Source organism: Nerophis ophidion, linkage group LG04, assembly GCF_033978795.1.
Source record: "Nerophis ophidion isolate RoL-2023_Sa linkage group LG04, RoL_Noph_v1.0, whole genome shotgun sequence".
NCBI lineage: Eukaryota > Metazoa > Chordata > Actinopteri > Syngnathiformes > Syngnathidae > Nerophis > Nerophis ophidion.
In genome coordinates, this window is record NC_084614.1 from 83,952,397 (window position 1) to 83,978,518 (window position 26,122).

The 26,122-nt window shown below is 39.5% G+C and overlaps 1 protein-coding gene across 1 annotated transcript in view; it reads right to left on the minus strand.

The window, feature by feature from the left end:
* Nucleotides 1–2,894: 2,894 nt before the first annotated feature.
* The window catches only part of tmigd1 (transmembrane and immunoglobulin domain containing 1), a 23,323-nt gene continuing 95 nt past the window's right edge, over nucleotides 2,895–26,122 (minus strand). The window contains exons 1-7 of the mRNA XM_061899406.1: nucleotides 25,884–26,122; nucleotides 23,190–23,328; nucleotides 23,056–23,117; nucleotides 19,983–20,258; nucleotides 16,189–16,476; nucleotides 16,018–16,121; nucleotides 2,895–3,065 (exon numbers count right to left, since the gene is read on the minus strand). The exon at nucleotides 25,884–26,122 is cut by the window's right edge and continues 95 nt beyond it. Coding sequence (XP_061755390.1) covers nucleotides 3,054–3,065; nucleotides 16,018–16,121; nucleotides 16,189–16,476; nucleotides 19,983–20,258; nucleotides 23,056–23,107 — 732 coding nt within the window. The 5' untranslated portion in view covers nucleotides 23,108–23,117; nucleotides 23,190–23,328; nucleotides 25,884–26,122 and the 3' untranslated portion in view covers nucleotides 2,895–3,053. The remainder of the gene's footprint in view (nucleotides 3,066–16,017; nucleotides 16,122–16,188; nucleotides 16,477–19,982; nucleotides 20,259–23,055; nucleotides 23,118–23,189; nucleotides 23,329–25,883) is intronic.

Sequence of the window (26,122 nt, forward strand, 5' to 3'; positions counted from 1 at the left end):
GCTGCAAAAGTGTGGAAAAATATCAAAAAAACTTCCGCAGGCGAGTAAGGATTATGGGTAATCGCCGCTAGCAGAAACCCATCTATTGCCACCGGAGGGCTAATTCATTTAAAAACTCTTCTCACTCCGGCACTTACCAAAGGCATGCAGTAACAATTTGAGTGTGATGTAAGCTTGGACCTTAAATCCTACTGAATAGCTCCTTAATCTTCCCTTTATGCGATTTCAAATGACCGGTATTGAACTCAGCCTCCTCCATTTTGAAAATGGTGACAGTGGAAGTGTCACCGGTGACGTCGCGAGTTGGACCAGGCAGTAATTCAAGGCAGGCGCGTACTATATGCCCTGCGGCAATTCAAGGAAATACGGTATACACAATATGTCTTTGAAAATAACCACCATAGAGTACGTTCTGGCACCGTAGATTTGTGCAACTTCCGGTAAATATAATTGGATTCAAAGTACACACTTCTCCAAAATGTAGTAACCGCCCTGACCACATGATGGCGACAAACACACGTGTGATAATGTTAATTAAATAACAAGCAATAAGCAAAACACACTTCCACAAGAGGGTGGGTGTAACTCGGCCTGGTCGTTGCCAACACAGCCTGTGGGGCAACAGACCACAGGCTGTGGTGAAGTAGGCCGGCTTCGTCGCGTGAAGAAGCCGACAATTTTTGGTTGTGCTGGAGCCCATCTCAGCTGCATTCGGGCGGAAGGCGGTGTACACCCCGGACAAGTCGCCACCTCATCGCAGGGCCAACACAGATAGACAACATTCACATCATCGCTTGAAACGAATAGTTATTAGTTTGAATAGGTTTACATTTAAAGGCCTACTGAAATGAGATGTTCTTATTTAATAGCAGCTCCATTCTATGTGTCATACTTCATCATTTCGCCATATTTGTGCTGAAAGGATTTAGTAGAGAACATCGATAGTAAAGTTCGCAACTTTTGGTCGCTAATAAAAAAGCCTTGCCTGTACCGGAAGTAGAAGACCATGTGCGCGTGACGTCACGGGTTGTGGAGCTCCTCACATCTGAACATTGTTTACAATCATGGCCACCAGCAGCTAGAGCGATTCATCCCGGGAAAGCGCCAATTTCCCCATTAATTTGAGCGAGGATGAAAGATTCGTGGATGAGGAAAGTAAGAGTGAAGGACTGGGGAAAAAAAATATGCAAGGTCAGTAAGAGCGATTCGGATGTTATTATTTGCGGCGGCATGTTGTAGTGGGTAGAGCGGCCGTGCCAGAAACCTGAGGGTTGCAGGTTCGCTTCCCACCTATTGACATCCAAATCACTTCCGTTGTGTCCTTGGGCAGGGCACTTCACCCTTTGCCCCCGGTGGCGCTCACGCTGGTGAATGAATGATGAATGAATGATAGGTGGTGGTCGGAGGGGCCGTAGGCAAAAACTGGCAGCTACGCTTCCGTCAGTCTACCCCAGATGTAGCTTACCACCACCAGGTGTGAATGAATGATGGGTTCCCACTTCTCTGTGAGCGCTTTGAGTATCTAACAATAGAAAAGCGCGATATAAATCTAATCCATTATTATTATTATTATTATTATTAGACACATTTACTAGGATAATTCGGGAAAATCCCTTATCTGCTTATTGTGTTACTAGTGTTTTAGTGAGATTATATGGTACCGGCGGTTTAGCTCGGTTGGTAGAGTGGCCGTGTCAGCAACTTGAGGGTTGCAGGTTCGATTCCCACTCGTGCCATCCTAGTTATTGCCCTTGTGTCCTTGGGCAAGACACTTTACCCACCTGCTCCCAGTGCCACCATCACTGCTTTAAATGTAACTTAGATATTGGGTTTCACTATGTAAAGTGCTTTGAGTCACTCGAGAAAAAGCGCTATATAAATATAATTCACTTCACTCTGTGAGCGCTTTGAGTATCTAACAATAGAAAAGCGCGATATAAATCTAATCCATTATTATTATTATTATTATTATTAGACACATTTACTAGGATAATTCTGGAAAATCCCTTATCTGCTTATTGTGTTACTAGTGTTTTAGTGAGATTATATGCTACCTGAAAGTCGGAGGAGTGTGGCCACGGGTGTGGGGACCGCCAGTGTCTCCGGTGGGAGGAGGTAACAGTCCGCAGCTGCAGGAAGACGCAAGCTCCGCTCATAACTACGGTAAAAGCCGACTTATTACCACAATTTTCTCACCGAAACCTGCCGGTTGACATGTGGTCGGGAGCCACGTTCGCTTGACCGCTCTGTTCCATAGTAAAGCTTCACCTTGGGGAATGTAAACAAGGAAACACCGGCTGTGTTTGTGTTGCCACCTACATCTTTCTTCTTTGACGTCTCCATTATTAATTGAACTAAAGCGGCCGTATTGGCATGTGTTGCAATGTTAGTATTTCATGTTTGATATATAAACTATCAGACTGGGTGGTTGTGGGTTCCAGTCTGCCTTTAAAGCACAATTAATCAATGAAAAGGTGCAGCAAATGTCAGGTTGAAGTAGTTTAATCACAACTATTGGCAACACTTTGCTTTGACTTTATAACATGTTTTGTAGGAGGAAATGGCAGATTTATGACTTATTTCAAGAATCCTCATATTTCTCTGTCGATAGTTAACTTGATGAGGTTTTCAAACTGAGGCGTAATCGAGCCTCGCAGCATCTTTGACTCGCTCGCCACGCCCGCCGCCGCTCCGTTATTTGGCTTTTATTGGCGAGAAAGCCGTGACCTTGAACGTTGACAGGCTCCTCGGGTCTCGTTAAAAGTAAATGTGTAACGCCGTTTTAACGAGCCTGCGTCCGCACCGTTTGAGTCAGGATTTAAAGTTCAGCGGAAAAGTGGAAACGTCCCGACTTTGTTGCGACGAAACTTTTGTCTTTGATATAAAAACAATCATTTTTAGAAGGAGGACTTTATTGGTAAAATGCGACATGTCAACATTTACTTCCTGTTAGTAAGTTTGTATAAATAATTGGGGTATAAAATTAGACACTCTAATAAAGGGGAGTAATAATCACAGTCTGTTGCTCCTGCAGGAATCTTCATGGCGATTGTTCACTTGCAGCACTGTGGGAAAGAGTTATTGTTATTATGTGTTATTAACTCATGTACACTGTGAAAGTATCAGTGATTGATGTACTTTATATGGATACAAGTATCAGTGTTGTTAATGTACTCTATATGTATAAAAGTATCAGTGTTATTGATGTACTCTATATGTATAAAAGTATCAGTGTTATTGATGTACTCTATATGGATACAAGTATCAGTGTTGTTAATGTACTCTAAATGGATAAAAGTATCAGTGATGTTAATGTACTCTATATGTATAAAAGTATCAGTGTTATTGATGTACTCTACATGAATACAAGTATCAGTGTTGTTAATGTACTCTATATGTATAAAAGTATTAGTGTTATTGGTGTACTCTATATGGATACAAGTATCAGTGTTGTTGATGTACTCTATATGTATAAAAGTATCAGTGTTATTGATGTACTCTATATGGATACAAGTATCAGTGTTGTTAATGTACTCTTTATGTATAAAAGTATCAGTGTTATTGATGTACTCTATATGTATAAAAGTATCAGTGTTATTGATGTACTCTATATGGATACAAGTATCAGTGTTATTGATGTGCTCTATATGTATAAAAGTATCAGTGTTATTGATGTACTCTATATGTATAAATGTATCAGTGTTATTGATGTACTCTATATGGATAAAAGTATCAGCGTTGTTGATGTACTCTATATGGATAAAAATATCAGTTATTGATGTACTCTATATGGATAAAAGTATCAGTGTTATTGATGTACTCTATATGGATAAAAGTATCAGCGTTGTTGATGTACTTTATATGGATAAAATATCCGTTATTGATGTACTCTACATGAATACAAGTATCAGTGTTATTGATGTACTCTATATGGATACAAGTATCAGTGTTATTGATGTACTCTATATGGATAAAGTATCAGTGTTGTTGATGTACACTACACGGACAAAAGTATCAGTGTTATTGCTGTACTCAGAGTACATCAATACCACTGATATACACTGATACTTGTCTCATTTTTACCTTGGATAAAAGTATCAGTGTTATCGATGTACTCTATATGGATAAAAGTATCAGTGTTGTTTTTGTACTCTGCATGGATAAAAGTAGTGTTGTTGATATACTTAATATGGATAAAAGTATCAGTATTAATTGATGTACTCTTTATGGATGAACATTTTAGTGTGTTAATGTTCTCTGTATGGATAAAAGTATCAGTGTAATCAATGTACTCTATATAGATAAAAAAGTCAGTGTGTTAATGTACTCTATATGGATAAAAGTATCAGTGTTATAGATGTACACAATATGGATAAAAGTATCAGCGTTGTTGATCTACTCTATATGAATACAAGTATCAGTGTTGTTGATGTACTCTATATGGATAAAAGTATCAGTGTTGTTGATGTACTCTATATGAATAAAAGCATCAGTGTTGTTGATGTACTTTATATAGATATATGGATCAAAGTATCAGTGTTGTTGATGTACACTATACGGATAAAAGTATCAGTGTTGTTGATGTACTCTATATGGATAAAAGTATCAGTGATGTTAATGTACTCTATATGTATAAAAGTATAAGTGTTATTGATGTACTCTACATGAATGCAAGTATCAGTGTTGTTAATGTACTCCATATGTATAAAAGTATCAGTGTTATTGATGTACTCTATATGTATAAAAGTATCAGTGTTATTGATGTACTCTATATGGATACAAGTATCAGTGTTATTGATGTGCTCTATATGTATAAAAGTATCAGTGTTATTGATGTACTCTATATGTATAAATGCATCAGTGTTATTGATGTACTCTATATGTATAAATGTATCAGTGTTATTGATGTACTCTATATGGATACAAGTATCGGTGTTATCGGTGTACTCTATAAGGACACAAGTATCAGTGTTTTTGATGTACACTATATGGATAAAAGTATCAGCGTTGTTGGTGATATCCTATATGGATGTACTCTATATGGATAAACGTATTAGTGTTGTTGATGTACTCTATATGGAAAAAAGTATCAGTACTCCATATGGATAAAAGTATCAGTATTATTGATATACTGTATGCGGACAAAAGTATCAGTGTTTTTGATGTACACTATATGGAAAAATGTATCAGTGTTATTGATGTACTCTCTATGAATAAAAGTATCAGTGTTGTTAATGTACTTTATATGTATAAAAGTATCTGTGTTATTGATGTACTCTATATGGATTAAAGTATCAGTGTTATTGATGTACTCTATATGTATAAAAGTATCAGTGTTATTGATGTACTCTCCATGAATACAAGTATCAGAGTTGTTAATGTACTCTATATGTATAAAAGTATCAGTGTTATTGATGTACTCTACATGAATAAAAGTATCAGTGTTGTTAATGTACTCTATATGTATAAAAGTATCAGTGTTATTGATGTACTCTACATGAATAAAAGTATCAGTGTTGTTAATGTACTCTATATGGATAAAAGTATCAGTGTTATTGATGTATTCTATATGGATACAAGTATCAGTGTTATTGATGTACTCTACATGAATAAAAGTTTCAGTGTTGTTAATGTACTCTATATGGATAAAAGTATCAGTGTTATTGATGTACTCTATATGGATAAAAGTATCAGAGTTGTTGATGTACTCTATATGGATAAAAATATCAGTTATTGATGTACTCTACATGAATACAAGTATCAGTGTTATTGATGTACTCTATATGGATACAAGTATCAGTGTTATTGATGTACTCTATATGGATAAAGTATCAGTGTTGTTGATGTACACTACACGGATAAAAGTATCAGTGTTATTGCTGTACTCAGAGTACATCAATACCACTGATATACACTGATACTTGTCTCATTTTTACCTTGGATAAAAGTATCAGTGTTATCGATGTACTCTATATGGATAAAAGTATCAGTGTTGTTTTTGTACTCTGCATGGATAAAAGTAGTGTTGTTGATGTACTTAATATGGATAAAAGTATCAGTATTAATTGATGTACTCTTTATGGATGAACATTTTAGTGTGTTAATGTTCTCTGTATGGATAAAAGTATCTGTGTAATCAATGTACTTTATATAGATAAAAAAGTCAGTGTGTTAATGTACTCTATATGGATAAAAGTATCAGTGTTATAGATGTACACAATATGGATAAAAGTATCAGCGTTGTTGATCTACTCTATATGAATACAAGTATCAGTGTTGTTGATGTACTCTATATGGATAAAAGTATCAGTGTTATTGATGCACTCTATATGAATAAAAGCATCAGTGTTGTTGATGTACTTTATATAGATATATGGATCAAAGTATCAGTGTTGTTGATGTACACTATACGGATAAAAGTATCAGTGTTGTTGATGTACTCTATATGGATAAAAGTATCAGTGTTGTTGATGTACACTATACGGATAAAAGTATCAGTGTTGTTGATGTACTCTATATGGATAAAAGTATCACCATTGTTGATGTACACTATACGGATAAAAGTATCAGTGTTGTTGATGTACCCTATATGTATAAAAGTATCAGTGTTATTGATGTACACTACATGGACAAGAGTATCAGTGTTATTGATGTGCTCTATATGGATAAAAGTATCAGCGTTGTTGATCTACTCTATATGAATAAAAGTATCAGTGTTATTGATGTATTCTATATGGATACAAGTATCAGTGTTATTGATGTACTCTATATGGATAAAAGTATCAGTGTTGTTGATGTACTCTATATGGATAAAAGTATCAGTGTTGTTGATGTACACTATACGGATAAAAGTATCAGTGTTGTTGATGTACTCTATATGGATAAAAGTATCACCATTGTTGATGTACACTATACGGATAAAAGTATCAGTGTTGTTGATGTACCCTATATGTATAAAAGTATCAGTGTTATTGATGTACACTACATGGACAAGAGTATCAGTGTTATTGATGTGCTCTATATGGATAAAAGTATCAGCGTTGTTGATCTACTCTATATGAATAAAAGTATCAGTGTTATTGATGTATTCTATATGGATACAAGTATCAGTGTTATTGATGTACTCTATATGGATAAAAGTATCAGCGTTGTTGATCTACTCTATATGAATAAAAGTATCAGTGTTATTGATGTATTCTATATGGATACAAGTATCAGTGTTATTGATGTACTCTATATGAATAAAAGCATCAGTGTTGTTGATGTACTTTATATAGATACACGTATATCAGTACTCTATATGGATCAAAGTATCAGTGTTGTTGATGTACTCTATATGGATAAAAGTATCACCATTGTTGATGTACACTATACGGATAAAAGTATCAGTGTTGTTGATGTACCCTATATGGATAAAAATATCAGCGTTGTTGATGTACTCTATATGGACAAGAGTATCAGTGTTATTGATGTGCTCTATATGGAGGAAAGTGTCAGTGTTATTGATGTACTCTATATGGATAAAAGTATCAGTGTTGTTGATGTACTCTATATGGATAAAAGTATCAGTGTTATTGATGTACTCTATACAGACAAAAGTATCAGTGTTATTGATGTACTCTATACGGCTACAAGTATCAGTGTTATTGATGTACTCTATACGTATACAAGTATCAGTATTATTGATGTACTCTACATGGATATAAGTATCAGTGTTATTGATGTACTCTATATGGATACAAGTATCAGTGTTATCGATGTACTCCATATGGATAAAAGTATCAGTGTTATTGATGTACTCTGTATGGATACAAGTATCAGTGTTGTTGATGTACTCTATATGGATAAAAGTATCAGTGTTGTTGATGTACTCTATAATTAATAAAAGTATGAGTGTTATTAATGTACTCTATATTGATAAAAGTATCAGTGTTATTGATGTACTCTATATGGATAAAAGTATCAGTGTTGTTGATGTACTCTATAATTAATAAAAGTATGAGTGTTATTAATGTACTCTATATTGATAAAAGTATCAGTGTTGTTGATGTACTCTATAATTAATAAAAGTATCAGTGTTGTTGTACTCTATATGGATACAAGTATCAGTGTTGTTGATGTACTCTATAATTAATAAAAGTATGAGTGTTATTAATGTACTCTATATTGATAAAAGTATCAGTGTTATTGATGTACTCTATATGGATAAAAGTATCAGCGTTGTTGATGTACACTTAGATTAGATAGTACTTTATTTATCCCGTCAGGAGAGTTCCTTCAGGAAAATTAAAATTTTCAGCACAATCCCATTCAAGATTAGACAAACATTACAGGGAGACAGAACAGGATCGCTGACTATGTGGATAAAAGTATCAGTGTTGCGGGGACAAGCTAGGAGAAGTGGGGTCCTAAAAGTCTGGTGTGTAACATTACTAGGGTCCTAAAAGTCCGGTGTGTAACATTACTAGGGTCCTAAAAGTCTGGTGTGTAACATTACTAAGGTCCTAAAAGTCTGGTGTGTAACATTACTAGGGTCCTACAAGTCTGGTGTGTAACATTACTAGGGTCCTACAAGTCTGGTGTGTAACATTACTAGGGTCCTAAAAGTCTGGTGTGTAACATCACTAGGGTCCTAAAAGTCTGGTGTGTAACATCACTAGGGTCCTACAAGTCTGGTGTGTAACATTACTAGGGTCCTAAAAGTCTGGTGTGTAACATCACTAGGGTCCTAAAAGTCTGGTGTGTAACATCACTAGGGTCCTAAAAGTCTGGTGTGTAACATTACTAGGGTCCTAAAAGTCTGGTGTGTAACATTACTAGAGTCCTAAAAGTCTGGTGTGTAACATTACTAGGGTCCTAAAAGTCTGGTGTGTAACATTACTAGGGTCTTAAAAGTCTGGTGTGTAACATTACTAGGGTCCTAAAAGTCTGGTGTGTAACATAACTAGGGTCCTAAAAGTCTGGTGTGTAACATTACTAGGGCCCTAAAAGTCTGGTGTGTAACATAACTAGGGTCCTAAAAGTCTGGTGTGTAACATTACTAGGGTCCTAAAAGTCTGGTGTGTAACATTACTAGGGTCCTAAAAGTCAGGTGTGTAACATTACTAGGGTCCTAAAAGTCTGGTGTGTAACATTACTAGGGTCCTAAAAGTCTGGTGTGTAACATTACTAGGGTCCTAAAAGTCTGGTGTGTAACATTACTAGGGTCCTAAAAGTCTGGTGTGTAACATTACTAGGGTCCTAAAAGTCTGGTGTGTAACATTACTAGGGTCCTAAAAGTCTGGTGTGTAACATTACTAGGGTCCTAAAAGTCTGGTGTGTAACATTACTAGGGTCCTAAAAGTCTGGTGTGTAACGTTACTAGGGTCCTAAAAGTCTGGTGGGTAACATTACTAGGGTCCTACAAGTCTGGTGTGTAACATTACTAGGGTCCTAAAAGTCCGGTGTGTAACATTACTAGGGTCCTAAAAGTCTGGTGTGTAACATTACTAGGGTCCTAAAAGTCTGGTGTGTAACATTACTAGGGTCCTACAAGTCTGGTGTGTAACATTACTAGGGTCCTAAAAGTCTGGTGTGTAACATTACTAGGGTCCTAAAAGTATAGTGTGTAACATTACTAGGGTCCTAAAAGTCTGGTGGGTAACATTACTAGGGTCCTAAAAGTCTGGTGTGTAACATTACTAGGGTCCTAAAAGTCTGGTGTGTAACATTACTAGGGTCCTAAAAGTCTGGTGTGTAACATTACTAGGGTCCTACAAGTCTGGTGGGTAACATTACTAGGGTCCTAAAAGTCTGGTGGGTAACATTACTAGGGTCCTAAAAGTCCGGTGTGTAACATTACTAGGGTCCTAAAAGTCTGGTGTGTAACATTACTAGGGTCCTAAAAGTCTGGTGTGTAACATTACTAGGGTCCTACAAGTCTGGTGTGTAACATTACTAGGGTCCTAAAAGTCTGGTGTGTAACATTACTAGGGTCCTAAAAGTATAGTGTGTAACATTACTAGGGTCCTAAAAGTCTGGTGGGTAACATTACTAGGGTCCTAAAAGTCTGGTGGGTAACATTACTAGGGTCCTAAAAGTCTGGTGGGTAACATTACTAGGGTCCTAAAAGTCTGGTGGGTAACATTACTAGGGTCCTAAAAGTCTGGTGTGTAACATTACTAGGGTCCTAAAAGTCTGGTGGGTAACATTACTAGGGTCCTACAAGTCTGGTGGGTAACATTACTAGGGTCCTAAAAGTCTGGTGTGTAACATTACTAGGGTCCTACAAGTCTGGTGTGTAACATTACTAGGGTCCTAAAAGTCTGGTGTGTAACATTACTAGGGTCCTAAAAGTCTGGTGTGTAACATTACTAGGGTCCTAAAAGTCTGGTGTGTAACATTACTAGGGTCCTAAAAGTCTGGTGTGTAACATTACTAGGGTCCTAAAAGTCTGGTGTGTAACATTACTAGGGTCCTAAAAGTCTGGTGTGTAACGTTACTAGGGTCCTAAAAGTCTGGTGGGTAACATTACTAGGGTCCTACAAGTCTGGTGTGTAACATTACTAGGGTCCTAAAAGTCCGGTGTGTAACATTACTAGGGTCCTAAAAGTCTGGTGTGTAACATTACTAGGGTCCTAAAAGTCTGGTGTGTAACATTACTAGGGTCCTACAAGTCTGGTGTGTAACATTACTAGGGTCCTAAAAGTCTGGTGTGTAACATTACTAGGGTCCTAAAAGTATAGTGTGTAACATTACTAGGGTCCTAAAAGTCTGGTGGGTAACATTACTAGGGTCCTAAAAGTCTGGTGTGTAACATTACTAGGGTCCTAAAAGTCTGGTGTGTAACATTACTAGGGTCCTAAAAGTCTGGTGTGTAACATTACTAGGGTCCTACAAGTCTGGTGGGTAACATTACTAGGGTCCTAAAAGTCTGGTGGGTAACATTACTAGGGTCCTAAAAGTCCGGTGTGTAACATTACTAGGGTCCTAAAAGTCTGGTGTGTAACATTACTAGGGTCCTAAAAGTCTGGTGTGTAACATTACTAGGGTCCTACAAGTCTGGTGTGTAACATTACTAGGGTCCTAAAAGTCTGGTGTGTAACATTACTAGGGTCCTAAAAGTATAGTGTGTAACATTACTAGGGTCCTAAAAGTCTGGTGGGTAACATTACTAGGGTCCTAAAAGTCTGGTGGGTAACATTACTAGGGTCCTAAAAGTCTGGTGGGTAACATTACTAGGGTCCTAAAAGTCTGGTGGGTAACATTACTAGGGTCCTAAAAGTCTGGTGTGTAACATTACTAGGGTCCTAAAAGTCTGGTGGGTAACATTACTAGGGTCCTACAAGTCTGGTGGGTAACATTACTAGGGTCCTAAAAGTCTGGTGTGTAACATTACTAGGGTCCTACAAGTCTGGTGTGTAACATTACTAGGGTCCTAAAAGTCTGGTGTGTAACATTACTAGGGTCCTAAAAGTCTGGTGTGTAACATTACTAGGGTCCTAAAAGTCTGGTGTGTAACATTACTAGGGTCCTAAAAGTCTGGTGTGTAACATTACTAGGGTCCTAAAAGTCTGGTGTGTAACATTACTAGGGTCCTAAAAGTCTGGTGTGTAACGTTACTAGGGTCCTAAAGGTCTGGTGGGTAACATTACTAGGGTCCTACAAGTCTGGTGTGTAACATTACTAGGGTCCTAAAAGTCCGGTGTGTAACATTACTAGGGTCCTAAAAGTCTGGTGTGTAACATTACTAGGGTCCTAAAAGTCTGGTGTGTAACATTACTAGGGTCCTACAAGTCTGGTGTGTAACATTACTAGGGTCCTAAAAGTCTGGTGTGTAACATTACTAGGGTCCTAAAAGTCTGGTGTGTAACATTACTAGGGTCCTACAAGTCTGGTGTGTAACATTACTAGGGTCCTAAAAGTCTGGTGTGTAACATTACTAGGGTCCTAAAAGTATAGTGTGTAACATTACTAGGGTCCTAAAAGTCTGGTGTGTAACATTACTAGGGTCCTAAAAGTCCGGTGTGTAACATTACTAGGGTCCTAAAAGTCTGGTGTGTAACATTACTAGGGTCCTAAAAGTCTGGTGTGTAACATTACTAGGGTCCTACAAGTCTGGTGTGTAACATTACTAGGGTCCTAAAAGTCTGGTGTGTAACATTACTAGGGTCCTAAAAGTCTGGTGTGTAACATTACTAGGGTCCTACAAGTCTGGTGTGTAACATTACTAGGGTCCTAAAAGTCTGGTGTGTAACATTACTAGGGTCCTAAAAGTATAGTGTGTAACATTACTAGGGTCCTAAAAGTCTGGTGGGTAACATTACTAGGGTCCTAAAAGTCTGGTGGGTAACATTACTAGGGTCCTAAAAGTCTGGTGTGTAACATTACTAGGGTCCTAAAAGTCTGGTGTGTAACATTACTAGGGTCCTACAAGTCTGGTGGGTAACATTACTAGGGTCCTAAAAGTCTGGTGGGTAACATTACTAGGGTCCTAAAAGTCCGGTGTGTAACATTACTAGGGTCCTAAAAGTCTGGTGTGTAACATTACTAGGGTCCTAAAAGTCTGGTGTGTAACATTACTAGGGTCCTACAAGTCTGGTGTGTAACATTACTAGGGTCCTAAAAGTCTGGTGTGTAACATTACTAGGGTCCTAAAAGTATAGTGTGTAACATTACTAGGGTCCTAAAAGTCTGGTGGGTAACATTACTAGGGTCCTAAAAGTCTGGTGGGTAACATTACTAGGGTCCTAAAAGTCTGGTGGGTAACATTACTAGGGTCCTAAAAGTCTGGTGGGTAACATTACTAGGGTCCTAAAAGTCTGGTGTGTAACATTACTAGGGTCCTAAAAGTCTGGTGGGTAACATTACTAGGGTCCTACAAGTCTGGTGGGTAACATTACTAGGGTCCTAAAAGTCTGGTGTGTAACATTACTAGGGTCCTAAAAGTCTGGTGTGTAACATTACTAGGGTCCTAAAAGTCTGGTGGGTAACATTACTAGGGTCCTAAAAGTCTGGTGGGTAACATTACTAGGGTCCTAAAAGTCTGGTGGGTAACATTACTAGGGTCCTAAAAGTCTGGTGTGTAACATTACTAGGGTCCTAAAAGTCTGGTGGGTAACATTACTAGGGTCCTACAAGTCTGGTGGGTAACATTACTAGGGTCCTAAAAGTCTGGTGTGTAACATTACTAGGGTCCTAAAAGTCTGGTGTGTAACATTACTAGGGTCCTAAAAGTCTGGTGTGTAACATTACTAGGGTCCTAAAAGTCTGGTGTGTAACATTACTAGGGTCCTAAAAGCCTGGTGTGTAACATTACTAGGGTCCTAAAAGTCTGGTGTGTAACATTACTAGGGTCCTAAAAGTCTGGTGTGTAACGTTACTAGGGTCCTAAAGGTCTGGTGGGTAACATTACTAGGGTCCTACAAGTCTGGTGTGTAACATTACTAGGGTCCTAAAAGTCCGGTGTGTAACATTACTAGGGTCCTAAAAGTCTGGTGTGTAACATTACTAGGGTCCTAAAAGTCTGGTGTGTAACATTACTAGGGTCCTACAAGTCTGGTGTGTAACATTACTAGGGTCCTACAAGTCTGGTGTGTAACATTACTAGGGTCCTAAAAGTCTGGTGTGTAACATTACTAGGGTCCTAAAAGTCTGGTGTGTAACATTACTAGGGTCCTACAAGTCTGGTGTGTAACATTACTAGGGTCCTAAAAGTCTGGTGTGTAACATTACTAGGGTCCTAAAAGTATAGTGTGTAACATTACTAGGGTCCTAAAAGTCTGGTGGGTAACATTACTAGGGTCCTAAAAGTCTGGTGGGTAACATTACTAGGGTCCTAAAAGTCTGGTGTGTAACATTACTAGGGTCCTAAAAGTCTGGTGTGTAACATTACTAGGGTCCTACAAGTCTGGTGGGTAACATTACTAGGGTCCTAAAAGTCTGGTGGGTAACATTACTAGGGTCCTAAAAGTCCGGTGTGTAACATTACTAGGGTCCTAAAAGTCTGGTGTGTAACATTACTAGGGTCCTAAAAGTCTGGTGTGTAACATTACTAGGGTCCTACAAGTCTGGTGTGTAACATTACTAGGGTCCTAAAAGTCTGGTGTGTAACATTACTAGGGTCCTAAAAGTATAGTGTGTAACATTACTAGGGTCCTAAAAGTCTGGTGGGTAACATTACTAGGGTCCTAAAAGTCTGGTGGGTAACATTACTAGGGTCCTAAAAGTCTGGTGGGTAACATTACTAGGGTCCTAAAAGTCTGGTGGGTAACATTACTAGGGTCCTAAAAGTCTGGTGGGTAACATTACTAGGGTCCTAAAAGTCTGGTGTGTAACATTACTAGGGTCCTAAAAGTCTGGTGTGTAACATTACTAGGGTCCTAAAAGTCTGGTGTGTAACATTACTAGGGTCCTACAAGTCTGGTGTGTAACATTACTAGGGTCCTAAAAGTCTGGTGTGTAACATTACTAGGGTCCTAAAAGTCTGGTGGGTAACATTACTAGGGTCCTAAAAGTCTGGTGGGTAACATTACTAGGGTCCTAAAAGTCTGGTGTGTAACATTACTAGGGTCCTAAAAGTCTGGTGTGTAACATTACTAGGGTCCTACAAGTCTGGTGGGTAACATTACTAGGGTCCTAAAAGTCTGGTGGGTAACATTACTAGGGTCCTAAAAGTCCGGTGTGTAACATTACTAGGGTCCTAAAAGTCTGGTGTGTAACATTACTAGGGTCCTAAAAGTCTGGTGTGTAACATTACTAGGGTCCTACAAGTCTGGTGTGTAACATTACTAGGGTCCTAAAAGTCTGGTGTGTAACATTACTAGGGTCCTAAAAGTATAGTGTGTAACATTACTAGGGTCCTAAAAGTCTGGTGGGTAACATTACTAGGGTCCTACAAGTCTGGTGTGTAACATTACTAGGGTCCTACAAGTCTGGTGTGTAACATTACTAGGGTCCTAAAAGTCTGGTGTGTAACATTACTAGGGTCCTAAAAGTCTGGTGTGTAACATTACTAGGGTCCTACAAGTCTGGTGTGTAACATTACTAGGGTCCTAAAAGTCTGGTGTGTAACATTACTAGGGTCCTAAAAGTATAGTGTGTAACATTACTAGGGTCCTAAAAGTCTGGTGGGTAACATTACTAGGGTCCTAAAAGTCTGGTGGGTAACATTACTAGGGTCCTAAAAGTCTGGTGTGTAACATTACTAGGGTCCTAAAAGTCTGGTGTGTAACATTACTAGGGTCCTACAAGTCTGGTGGGTAACATTACTAGGGTCCTAAAAGTCTGGTGGGTAACATTACTAGGGTCCTAAAAGTCCGGTGTGTAACATTACTAGGGTCCTAAAAGTCTGGTGTGTAACATTACTAGGGTCCTAAAAGTCTGGTGTGTAACATTACTAGGGTCCTACAAGTCTGGTGTGTAACATTACTAGGGTCCTAAAAGTCTGGTGTGTAACATTACTAGGGTCCTAAAAGTATAGTGTGTAACATTACTAGGGTCCTAAAAGTCTGGTGGGTAACATTACTAGGGTCCTAAAAGTCTGGTGGGTAACATTACTAGGGTCCTAAAAGTCTGGTGGGTAACATTACTAGGGTCCTAAAAGTCTGGTGGGTAACATTACTAGGGTCCTAAAAGTCTGGTGGGTAACATTACTAGGGTCCTAAAAGTCTGGTGTGTAACATTACTAGGGTCCTAAAAGTCTGGTGTGTAACATTACTAGGGTCCTAAAAGTCTGGTGGGTAACATTACTAGGGTCCTACAAGTCTGGTGGGTAACATTACTAGGGTCCTAAAAGTCTGGTGTGTAACATTACTAGGGTCCTACAAGTCTGGTGTGTAACATTACTAGGGTCCTAAAAGTCTGGTGTGTAACATTACTAGGGTCCTAAAAGTATAGTGTGTAACATTACTAGGGTCCTAAAAGTCTGGTGTGTAACATTACTAGGGTCCTAAAAGTATAGTGTGTAACATTACTAGGGTCCTAAAAGTCTGGTGTGTAACATTACTAGGGTCCTAAAAGTCTGGTGTGTAACATTACCTTTGTGATTCTGTCCCAGCGAGAGAAGATGGCAAAGACCCCCGTGAGGAAGACCACCACCACACCTGCAATGATGGGCATCAGAGGGAACTTGGTGGTCTTGTCTGCAGGTCAGAAAAGACAAGAAGAATCAGTGACATCACGTGGAGAGTCCAGACCACCACCACTCACCTGTGACCGTGACCCGGAAGACCCTGGTCCTGGTTCCGTGGAGAGGAGAGTCCACCGTGCACTGGTACCGGCCTTCATGCAGGACTCTGTCCACGGCGCCGCAGCTCAGTCGGCTGCTCGAGCCGTCGTTGGTCACCGAGAAGCCGCCCGCCAGGAGGTCCACTGCGCTGCCGTTGAGGGTCCACAGCGGGGACGATACGGGCGGGTTGGCCAAGGTATCGCAGTTTAGGACGAGAGGCGACTTTTCCTCCACGGACATCTCCTCTGATCCCGACAGCACGGGAGGAACTGAGGACACAACTTAGGTTTTATACACTTTATTTAACCCACATAGGACACATACTAATACAATCATGTATAATAAATACAATAATAGTAATAATAATAATACAACACTATATGTATGTATATATATATATATGAATATATATATGTATATATATATATATATATATATACATATATATGTATATATATATATATATATATACATATATATACATACATACACCATACATACCGCATACATATACACATATATATATATATATATATATATATATATATATATATATATGTGTGTATATATATACTGTATATGTAGCCACAAACAGACACACACGCTTGTGTGTGTATATATATATATATATATATATATATATATATATATATATATATATATATATATATATATATATATATATATATATATATTCACTCTAACTTCTATACCTAATAATAAATTGCGAGAATCATTTAGAAGCAAGACTAGAGTCTGAATCGAATCGTTGCCCCAGGAATCTGTATCAGAACAGATCGTTAGGTGGCCCAAAGATTCCCACCCCAAGATGGGTAATTGTAAATGTTTTCATACCAGGAGTCCCCCCGATCCAATGATATCAGATGTCGATTTGATATCATTAAAAAAAAACAACCAAATATGGGATTATGTGTCTGATACAAGCAGCCCATCTGTCGAAATGTCCTCCGAGTAGAACACAAGTTCTTCTGTTTTAGTCAAGTCATTTACAAAAGGTAAACATGCAGCTACACGACAGCTAAGCACACAAAGTCTTCAAGGCAGAAGCGTATCAGAAAGTATCCAGTAACAAGCGTGTCCGCATCTTTTAACTGGAAACTTAACTTCAGGAACGACTGACGACGAGGTGTGGCCAAAAGAAACAATTACCACTCCACTTCAACTTGAAAACAGCATAAATCCATTTCAGGCGGTGAATAATAAATATGTTAGTGTTTTCCACACCCGCCATTGTTCTCCGTTTGACTCATTTTACTTGACCACACCTTTTTCTAACTTTCCACAAATTAGTACAAGTATGATATCAACATTGGTATCGGCCAATACCCAAGACTCCAGTATCGGTGTATCAGTATGGCGACAGCCCTAATATGGGCATTGAACTACAGGAAGTAACGTGTAAACAATGCCACAGGGGTGAATTAGAACAAGTATGATATCAACATTGGTATCGCCCAATACACAAGACTCCAGTATCTGTGATTCAGTATGGCGACAGCCCTAATATGGGCATGGAACTACAGGAAGTAACATGTAAACAATGCCACAGGGGTGAATTAGTACAAGTATGATATCAACATTGGTATCAGCCAATACACAAGACTCCAGTATCGGTGAATCAGTATGGCGACAGCCCTAATATGGGCATGGAACTACAGGAAGTAACATGTAAACAATGCCACAGGGGTGAATTAGTACAAGTATGATATCAACATTGGTATCAGCCAATACACAAGACTCCAGTATCGGTGAATCAGTATGGCGACAGCCCTAATATGGGCATTAAACTACAGGAAGTAACATGTAAACAATGCCACAGAGGTGAATTAGTACAAGTAGGATATCAACATTGGTATCGGCCAATACACAAGACTCCAGTAAGGGTGAGTCAGTATGGTGACAGTCCTAATATGGGCATGGAACTACAGGAAGTAATGTGTAAACAATGCCACAGAGGTGAATTAGTACAAGTATGATATCAACATTGGTATCGGCCAATACACAAGACTCCAGTATCGTTGAATCAGTATGGCGACAGCCCTAATATGGGCATGGAAGTACAGGAAGTAACATGTAAACAATGCCACAGAGGTAAATTAGTACAAGTATGATATCAACATTGGTATCGGCCAATACACAAGACTGCAGTATCGGTGAATCAGTATGGCGACTGCCCTAATATGGGCATGGAACCACAGGAAGTAACGTGTAAACAATGACACAGAGGTGAATTAGTACAAGTATGATATCAACATTGGTATCGGCCAATACACAAGACTCCAGTATCGGTGAATCAGTATGGTGACAGCCCTAATATGGGCATGGAACTACAGGAAGTAACGTGTAAACAATGCCACAGAGGTATCAACATTGGTATCGGCCAATACACAAGACTCCAGTATCGGTGAATCAGTATGTCGACAGCCCTAATATGGGCATGGAACTACAGGAAGTAACGTGTAAACAATGCCACGGAGGTGAATTAGTACAAGTATGATATCAACATTGGTATCGGCCAATACACAAGACTCCGGTATTGGTGAATCAGTATGGCGACAGTCCTAATATGGGCATGGAAGTACAGGAAGTAACGTGTAAACAATGCCACAGAGGTATCAACATTGGTATCGGCCAATACACAAGACTCCAGTATTGTTGAATCAGTATGGCGACAGCCCTAATATGGGCATGGAACTACAGGAAGTAACGTGTAAACAATGCCACAGAGGTGAATTAGTACAAGTATGATATCAACATTGGTATCGGCCAATACACAAGACTCCAGTATCGGTGAATCAGTATGGCGACAGCCCTAATATGGGCATGGAACCACAGGAAATAACGTGTAAACAATGCCACAGAGGTATCAACATTGGTATCGGCCAATACACAAGACTCCAGTATCGGTGAATCAGTATGGCGACAGCCCTAATATGGGCATGGAACTACAGGAAGTAACGTGTAAACAATGCCACAGAGGTGAATTAGTACAAGTATGATATCAACATTGGTATCGGCCAATACACAAGACTCCAGTATCGGTGAATCAGTATGGCGACTGCCCTAATATGTGCATGGAACCACAGGAAGTAACGTGTAAACAATGCTACAGAGGTGAATTAGTACAAGTATGATATCAACATTGCTATCGGCCAATACACAAGACTCCAGTATCGGAGAATCAGTATGGCGACAGCCCTAATATCGGCATGGAACTACAGGAAGTAACGTGTAAACAATGCCACAGAGGTATCAACATTGGTATCGGCCAATACACAAGACTCCAGTATCGGAGAATCAGTATGGCGACAGCCCTAATATGGGCATTAAACCACAGGAAGTAACGTGTAAACAATGCCACGGAGGTGAATTAGTACAAGTATGATATCAACATTGGTATCGGCCAATACACAAGACTCCAGTATCGGTGTATCAGTATGGCGACAGCCCTAATATCGGCATGGAACTACAGGAAGTAACGTGTAAACAATGCCACAGAGGTATCAACATTGGTATCGGCCAATACACAAGACTCCAGTATCGGAGAATCAGTATGGCGACAGCCCTAATATGGGCATTAAACCACAGGAAGTAACATGTAAACAAGGCCACAGGGGTGAATTAGAACAAGTATGATATCAACATTGGTATCGGCCAATACACAAGACTCCAGTATCGGTGAATCAGTATGGTGACAGTCCTAATATGGGCATGGAACCACAGGAAGTAAGGTGTAAACAAATAAAGGACTCACATGTGACATTTAAAGTGACGGCGTCCTGGACGGTGGTGTTCTCCCCCAGGTGGCAGCTGAAGGTGGCGCCGTTGTCCTGGTGCAAGACGGGCATGACGCACACGCTGCTGTTGCCCCGCTGGTTCTCCGGCGTCAGGCGGACCACGGCGCCGTTCCTGCGCCACACAAGCTCCGCCCCCTCCTCCAGGGCGCGACACAGCAGGGACACGGTCTGGTCCAGCTCGGTGTGGATGGTTCCGTGCAAGTCGGCACCTGGCGTGGCCTCGATGGCGACACCTTGGAATGCGACGAAACACGTGCAAGCTGTTAGCATGCTAAAAATATTTTAGCATGCTAACATTAGCATGCTAAATTTTAAATCCAATTTTACAGCCGTACACCCCAGGGTGTACGATTAATAATATCATTATAATAATTAATAATATAATTGATAATATAATTAATAATATAATTTTGTACTTTTAGCATGCTGAAATACGTTAGCATGCTAACATTAGCATGTTAGCTTTTTAAATCCAATTTTACTGCCGCACACCTCAGGGTCTTATGATCTTGTACTTGACAGTTGCAAACTGTTTGCATGCTAACGCATTTTTGGCATTCTAACATTGGCCTGCTAACTTTTTAAATCCACTTTTACAGCCCTACACCTCAGGGTCTTATAGTTTTGTACTTGACGCATGCAAGCTGTTAGCATGCGATCACATTTTCAGCATGCTAACATTAGCATGCTAACTTTTAAAATCCAATTTTACAGCCGCGCATCTTAGGTTCTTATAATTTTGTACTTGACACGTGCAAGCTGTTAGCATGCTAACATATTTTTAGCATGCTAACTTTTTAAATACAATTTTACAGCCGCACACCTCAAGGGTCTTAGAATTTTGTGCTTGACACGTGCAAGCTGTTAGCATGCTAAAAAATTTCAGCATGCCAACTTTTTTAATCCAATTTTACAGCCGTACACCTCAGGGTCTTATAATTTTGTACTTGACGCATGCAAGCTGTTAGCATGCGATCACATTTTCATCATGCTAACATTAGCATGCTAACTTTAAAAATCCAATTTCACAGCCGTACACCTCAGGGTCTTACAAATTTGTACTTGACACGTGCAAGCTGTTAGCATGCTAACACATTTCAGCATGCTAACATTAGCATGCCAACTTTTTTAATCCAATTTTACAGCCGTACACCTCAGTGCCTTATAATTTTGTACTTGACGCATGCAAGCTGTTAGCATGCTATCACATTTTCAGCATGCTAACATTAGCATGCCAACTTTTAAAATCCAATTTTACAGCCGTACACCTCAGGTTCAGAAAATTTTGTACTTGACATGTGCAAGCTGTTAGCATGCTAAAGCATTTTGTAGCATGCTAACATTAGCATGCCAACTTTTTTAATCCAATTTTACAGCCGTACACCTCAGGGTCTTATAATTTTGTACTTGACGCATGCAAGCTGTTAGCATGCTATCACATTTTCAACATGCTAACATTAGCATGCCAACTTTTTAAACCCAATTTTACAGCCGTACACCTCAGGTTAAGAAAATTTTGTACTTGACATGTGCAAGCTGTTAGCATGCTAAGGTATTTTTAGCATGCTTACATTAGCATGCCAACTTTTTAATCCAATTTCACAGCCGTACACCTCAGGGTCTTACAAATTTGAACTTGACACGTGCAAGCTGTTAGCATGCTAAGGCATTTTTAGCATGCTAACATTAGCATGCCAACTTTTTCAATCCAATTTTACAGCCGCACACCTCAGGTTCAGAAAATGTTGTACTTGACATGTGCAAGCTGTTAGCATGCTAAGGCATTTTTAGCATGCTTACATTAGCATGCTAACTTTTAAAATCCAATTTCACAGCCATACACCTCAGGGTCTTACAAATTTGAACTTGACACGTGCAAGCTGTTAGCATGCTAAGGCATTTTTAGCATGTTAACATTAGCATGCCAACTTTTTAAATCCAATTTTACAGCCGCACAACTCAGGTTCAGAAAATGTTGTACTTGACATGTGCAAGCTGTTAGCATGCTAAGGCATTTTTAGCATGCTAACATTAGCATGCTAACTTTTTAAAATCCAATTTAACAGAAGTACACCTCCGGGTCTTACAATTTTGTACTTGACACGTGCAAGCTGTTAGCATGCTAATGCATTTTCAGCATGCTAACATTAGCATGCTAACTTTTTAAATCCAATTTTACAGCCGCACACCTCAGGTTCAGAAAATGTTGTACTTGACATGTGCAAGCTGTTAGCATGCTAAGGCATTTTTAGCATGCTAACATTAGCATGCTAACTTTTTAAAATCCAATTTAACAGAAGTACACCTCTGGGTCTTACAATTTTGTACTTGACACGTGCAAGCTGTTGGCATGCTAGTGCATTTTCAGCATGCTAACATTAGCATGCTAACTTTTTAAAATCCAATTTAACAGAAGTAAACCTCCGGGTCTTACAATTTTGTACTTGACACGTGCAAGCTGTTAGCATGCTAATGCATTTTCAGCATGCTAACATTAGCATGCTAACTTTTTAAAATCCAATTTTACAGAAGTACACCTGTTAGCATGTACATGCATTACATCCTCCTGGCAATAGCATGCTAACTCCTTTAGCTAATTTTATAGCCTCAGGCTCTTTTAACTTGGTACTTGACTCATGCTAACTGTTAGCATGTTAAATTGTTCAGCAAATTTTGCAGCCATAACCTTTCGAGTCATACAACTTAGTATATGCTACTGTAATTGTTTTTCCCCCCCTTTTTTTTAAAGCAAATTTGACACATATATGCTTCGTAGTCATATGACTTGTTATTTGACCTTTGCTAACTGTTAGCACGCAAACATTTTTTTTTTTTGCCATTTTTCAGCCAACCCTTTCAGTCATGTATACTTGCTACATGTTTACTGTTAGCAGGTTAACTTGAGCATGCAAACTTAAAATTTCTCCCAAAATTGCCCCAAAATTTTTTTTGTGTGTGTAATGTTCTAATCTGGGATGTTTTTATTTTGACTATAGGATGACCGCACTTTGGAGAGCCCTGCGAACTTACTTTGCGCTTGAGCGCCACAGATGAGCAACACGAGCAGACAGCAGGACTTCATTGTCGTCTTCCTGGTGAAAAAGACGACCAAATTATTCGCAGTGAGGCATCGAGAGAAGTCAATCAGAGGAAAAAGATGTCACCTGAAGACCTGAGACGTTCCCGGCGGTGCGAGGGCGAGCGTGTGATCAAACCTGAACACCAGCGAGCGTTTATGGCGTCCTCACAGCCTCGCCTTTGTCCTTTTATTGCCGCCCTCTTTTTTTTTTAATGCTTCATTGTCTTGGGTGTGGACGTCACGGAACGGACATAAAAAAACACAAAAAAAAAAACACTGTAGGAGATTGATTTTTGTCACTCATAGAAGTAGTTCAAAAGGAACCACTCGAGTCAGACGATGCTCCAAAGTGCTACCAGATAAGTTCCGGGAGACTCCTGAAATTCAGCACACCTCCCGGAAGAAATTTTCTCCCGAAATTCAGCTGGAGCTGGAGGCCACGCCCCCTCCAGCTCAAACAGGCACAGTTCGAAGCATCTGAAGTCATTTTTTAAAAACGACTGCTAATCCCCGTCCTTTTCGACCGGACGACCGCGGAGAATTAAAGTAGGGAACACTCCGGAGGCAGAAGTTCATTAAGAGGGGCGGACTCACCGGCTCTCAGCCATGTTTCCGTCACACAGAGGAAGTCAAGTCCGTGAGAAGTTGGGTGTGGACGTCCCCTGGTCTTAAGGTTGATGTTGTATTACGGTGCGGATTTTATCCTGAATTGTGTTTGTCATTCTTGTTTGGTGTGGGTTCACAGTCTGGCGCATATTTGTAACTGTTAAAGTTGTTTCTATCACAACCCTCAGTGTAACCTGTATGGCTGTTGATCAAATATGTCTTGCTATAGTACTGCACAGCTAGATGCAACATACTAAAAGGCTTGCACGCTGACTTTAGAGGACGTAGAGGGCGCTATTGACAGTGACAAATCGGGAGAGAACTCGTAAGAATGGATGTCCTGAAAGCCAGGGGACTTCCGGGAAGGTTTGGAACGATGACAAGTATGACGCTGTCAAGAACTGTTCATATTAAACTCGCGGGCCGCACCAACAATAAATTGTCATATCAAAGTGCAGGCTGCAAAATAACGTCTCGCGGACTGCAATTGACCCGCATGTTTGAGACCCCCTGGACTAGACTCTCACTATTATGTTAGATCCACTATGGACTGGACTTTCACAATATTATATTAGACCCACTATGAACTAGACTATTATGTTAGATCCACTATGGACTGGACTCTCACACTATTATGTTAGACCCACTATGAACTAGACTCTATTATGTTAGATCCACCATGGACTAGACTCTATTATGTTGGATCCAGTATGAACTAGACTCTATTATGTTAGATCCATTATGGACTGGACTCTCACAATATTATGTTAAACCAACTATGAACTAGACTCTATTATGTTAGATCCACTATGGACTGGACTCGCAAAATGTTATGTTAGACCCACTATGAACTAGACTCTTAATATATTAGATCCACCATGGACTGGACTCTATTATGTTGAATCCACTGTGGACTAGACTCTCAAAATATTATGTTAGACCAACTATGAAGTAGACTCTAAAATGTTTGATCCACTATGAACTAGACTCTATTATGTTAGATCCACTATGGACTGGACTCTCAAAATATTATGTTAGACCAACTATGAACTAGACTCTAAAATGTTAGATCCACCATGGACTAGACTCTATTATGTTAGATCCACTATGAACTAGACTCTATTATGTTGGATCGACTATGGACTGGACTCTATTATGTTAGATCCACTATGGACTGGACTCTCAAAATATTATGTTAGACCAACTATGAACTAGACTCTAAAATGTTAGATCCACCATGGACTAGACTCTATTATGTTAGATCCACTATGGACTGGACTCTCACTATTATGTTAGATCCACTATGGACTGGACTCTCACTATTATGCTAGATCCACTATGGACTGGACTCTCACTATTATGTTAGATCCACTATGGACTGGACTCTCACAATATTATGTTAGATCCACTATGGACTGGACTCTCACTATTATGTTAGATCCACTATGGACTGGACTCTCACACTATTATGTTAGATCCACTATGGACTGGACTCTCACCATTATGTTAGATCCACTGTGGACTGGACTCTCACTATTATGTTAGATCCACTATGGACTGGACTCTCACACTATTATGTTAGATCCACTATGGACTGGACTCTCACTATTATGTTAGATCCACTATGGACTGGACTCTCACTATTATGTTAGATCCACTATGGACTGGACTCACTATTATGTTAGATCCACTATGGACTGGACTCTCACTATTATGTTAGATCCACTATGGACTGGACTCTCACTATTATGTTAGATCCACTATGGACTGGACTCTCACTATTATGCTAGATCCACTATGGACTGGACTCTCACTATTATGCTAGATCCACTATGGACTGGACTCTCACTATTATGCTAGATCCACTATGGACTGGACTCTCACTATTATGTTAGATCCACTATGGACTGGACTCTCACTATTATGTTAGATCCACTATGGACTGGACTCTCACTATTATGTTAGATCCACTATGGACTGGACTCTCACTATTATGCTAGATCCACTATGGACTGGACTCTCACTATTATGCTAGATCCACTATGGACTGGACTCTCACTATTATGTTAGATCCACTATAGACTGGACTCTCACTATTATGTTAGATCCACCATGGACTGGACTCTCACTATTATGTTAGATCCACTCGACGTCCATTGCACCGGTCGCTCACCCACATCTGCGGTGGTCCTCTCCAAGGATTCTCATTGTCATCCCACTGGGTTGTGAGTTTTTCCTTGCCCTCATGTGGGATTTGAACCCAGGATGTGGTTGTGGCTTGTGCAGCCCTTTGAGACACTTGTGATTTAGGGCTATATAAATAAACATTGATTGATTGAGTGAAATATGCAGACATACACACCTTTAGTCCTCCATAGATACGCACTTTTCTTCAGCCATGCCCATCCATTG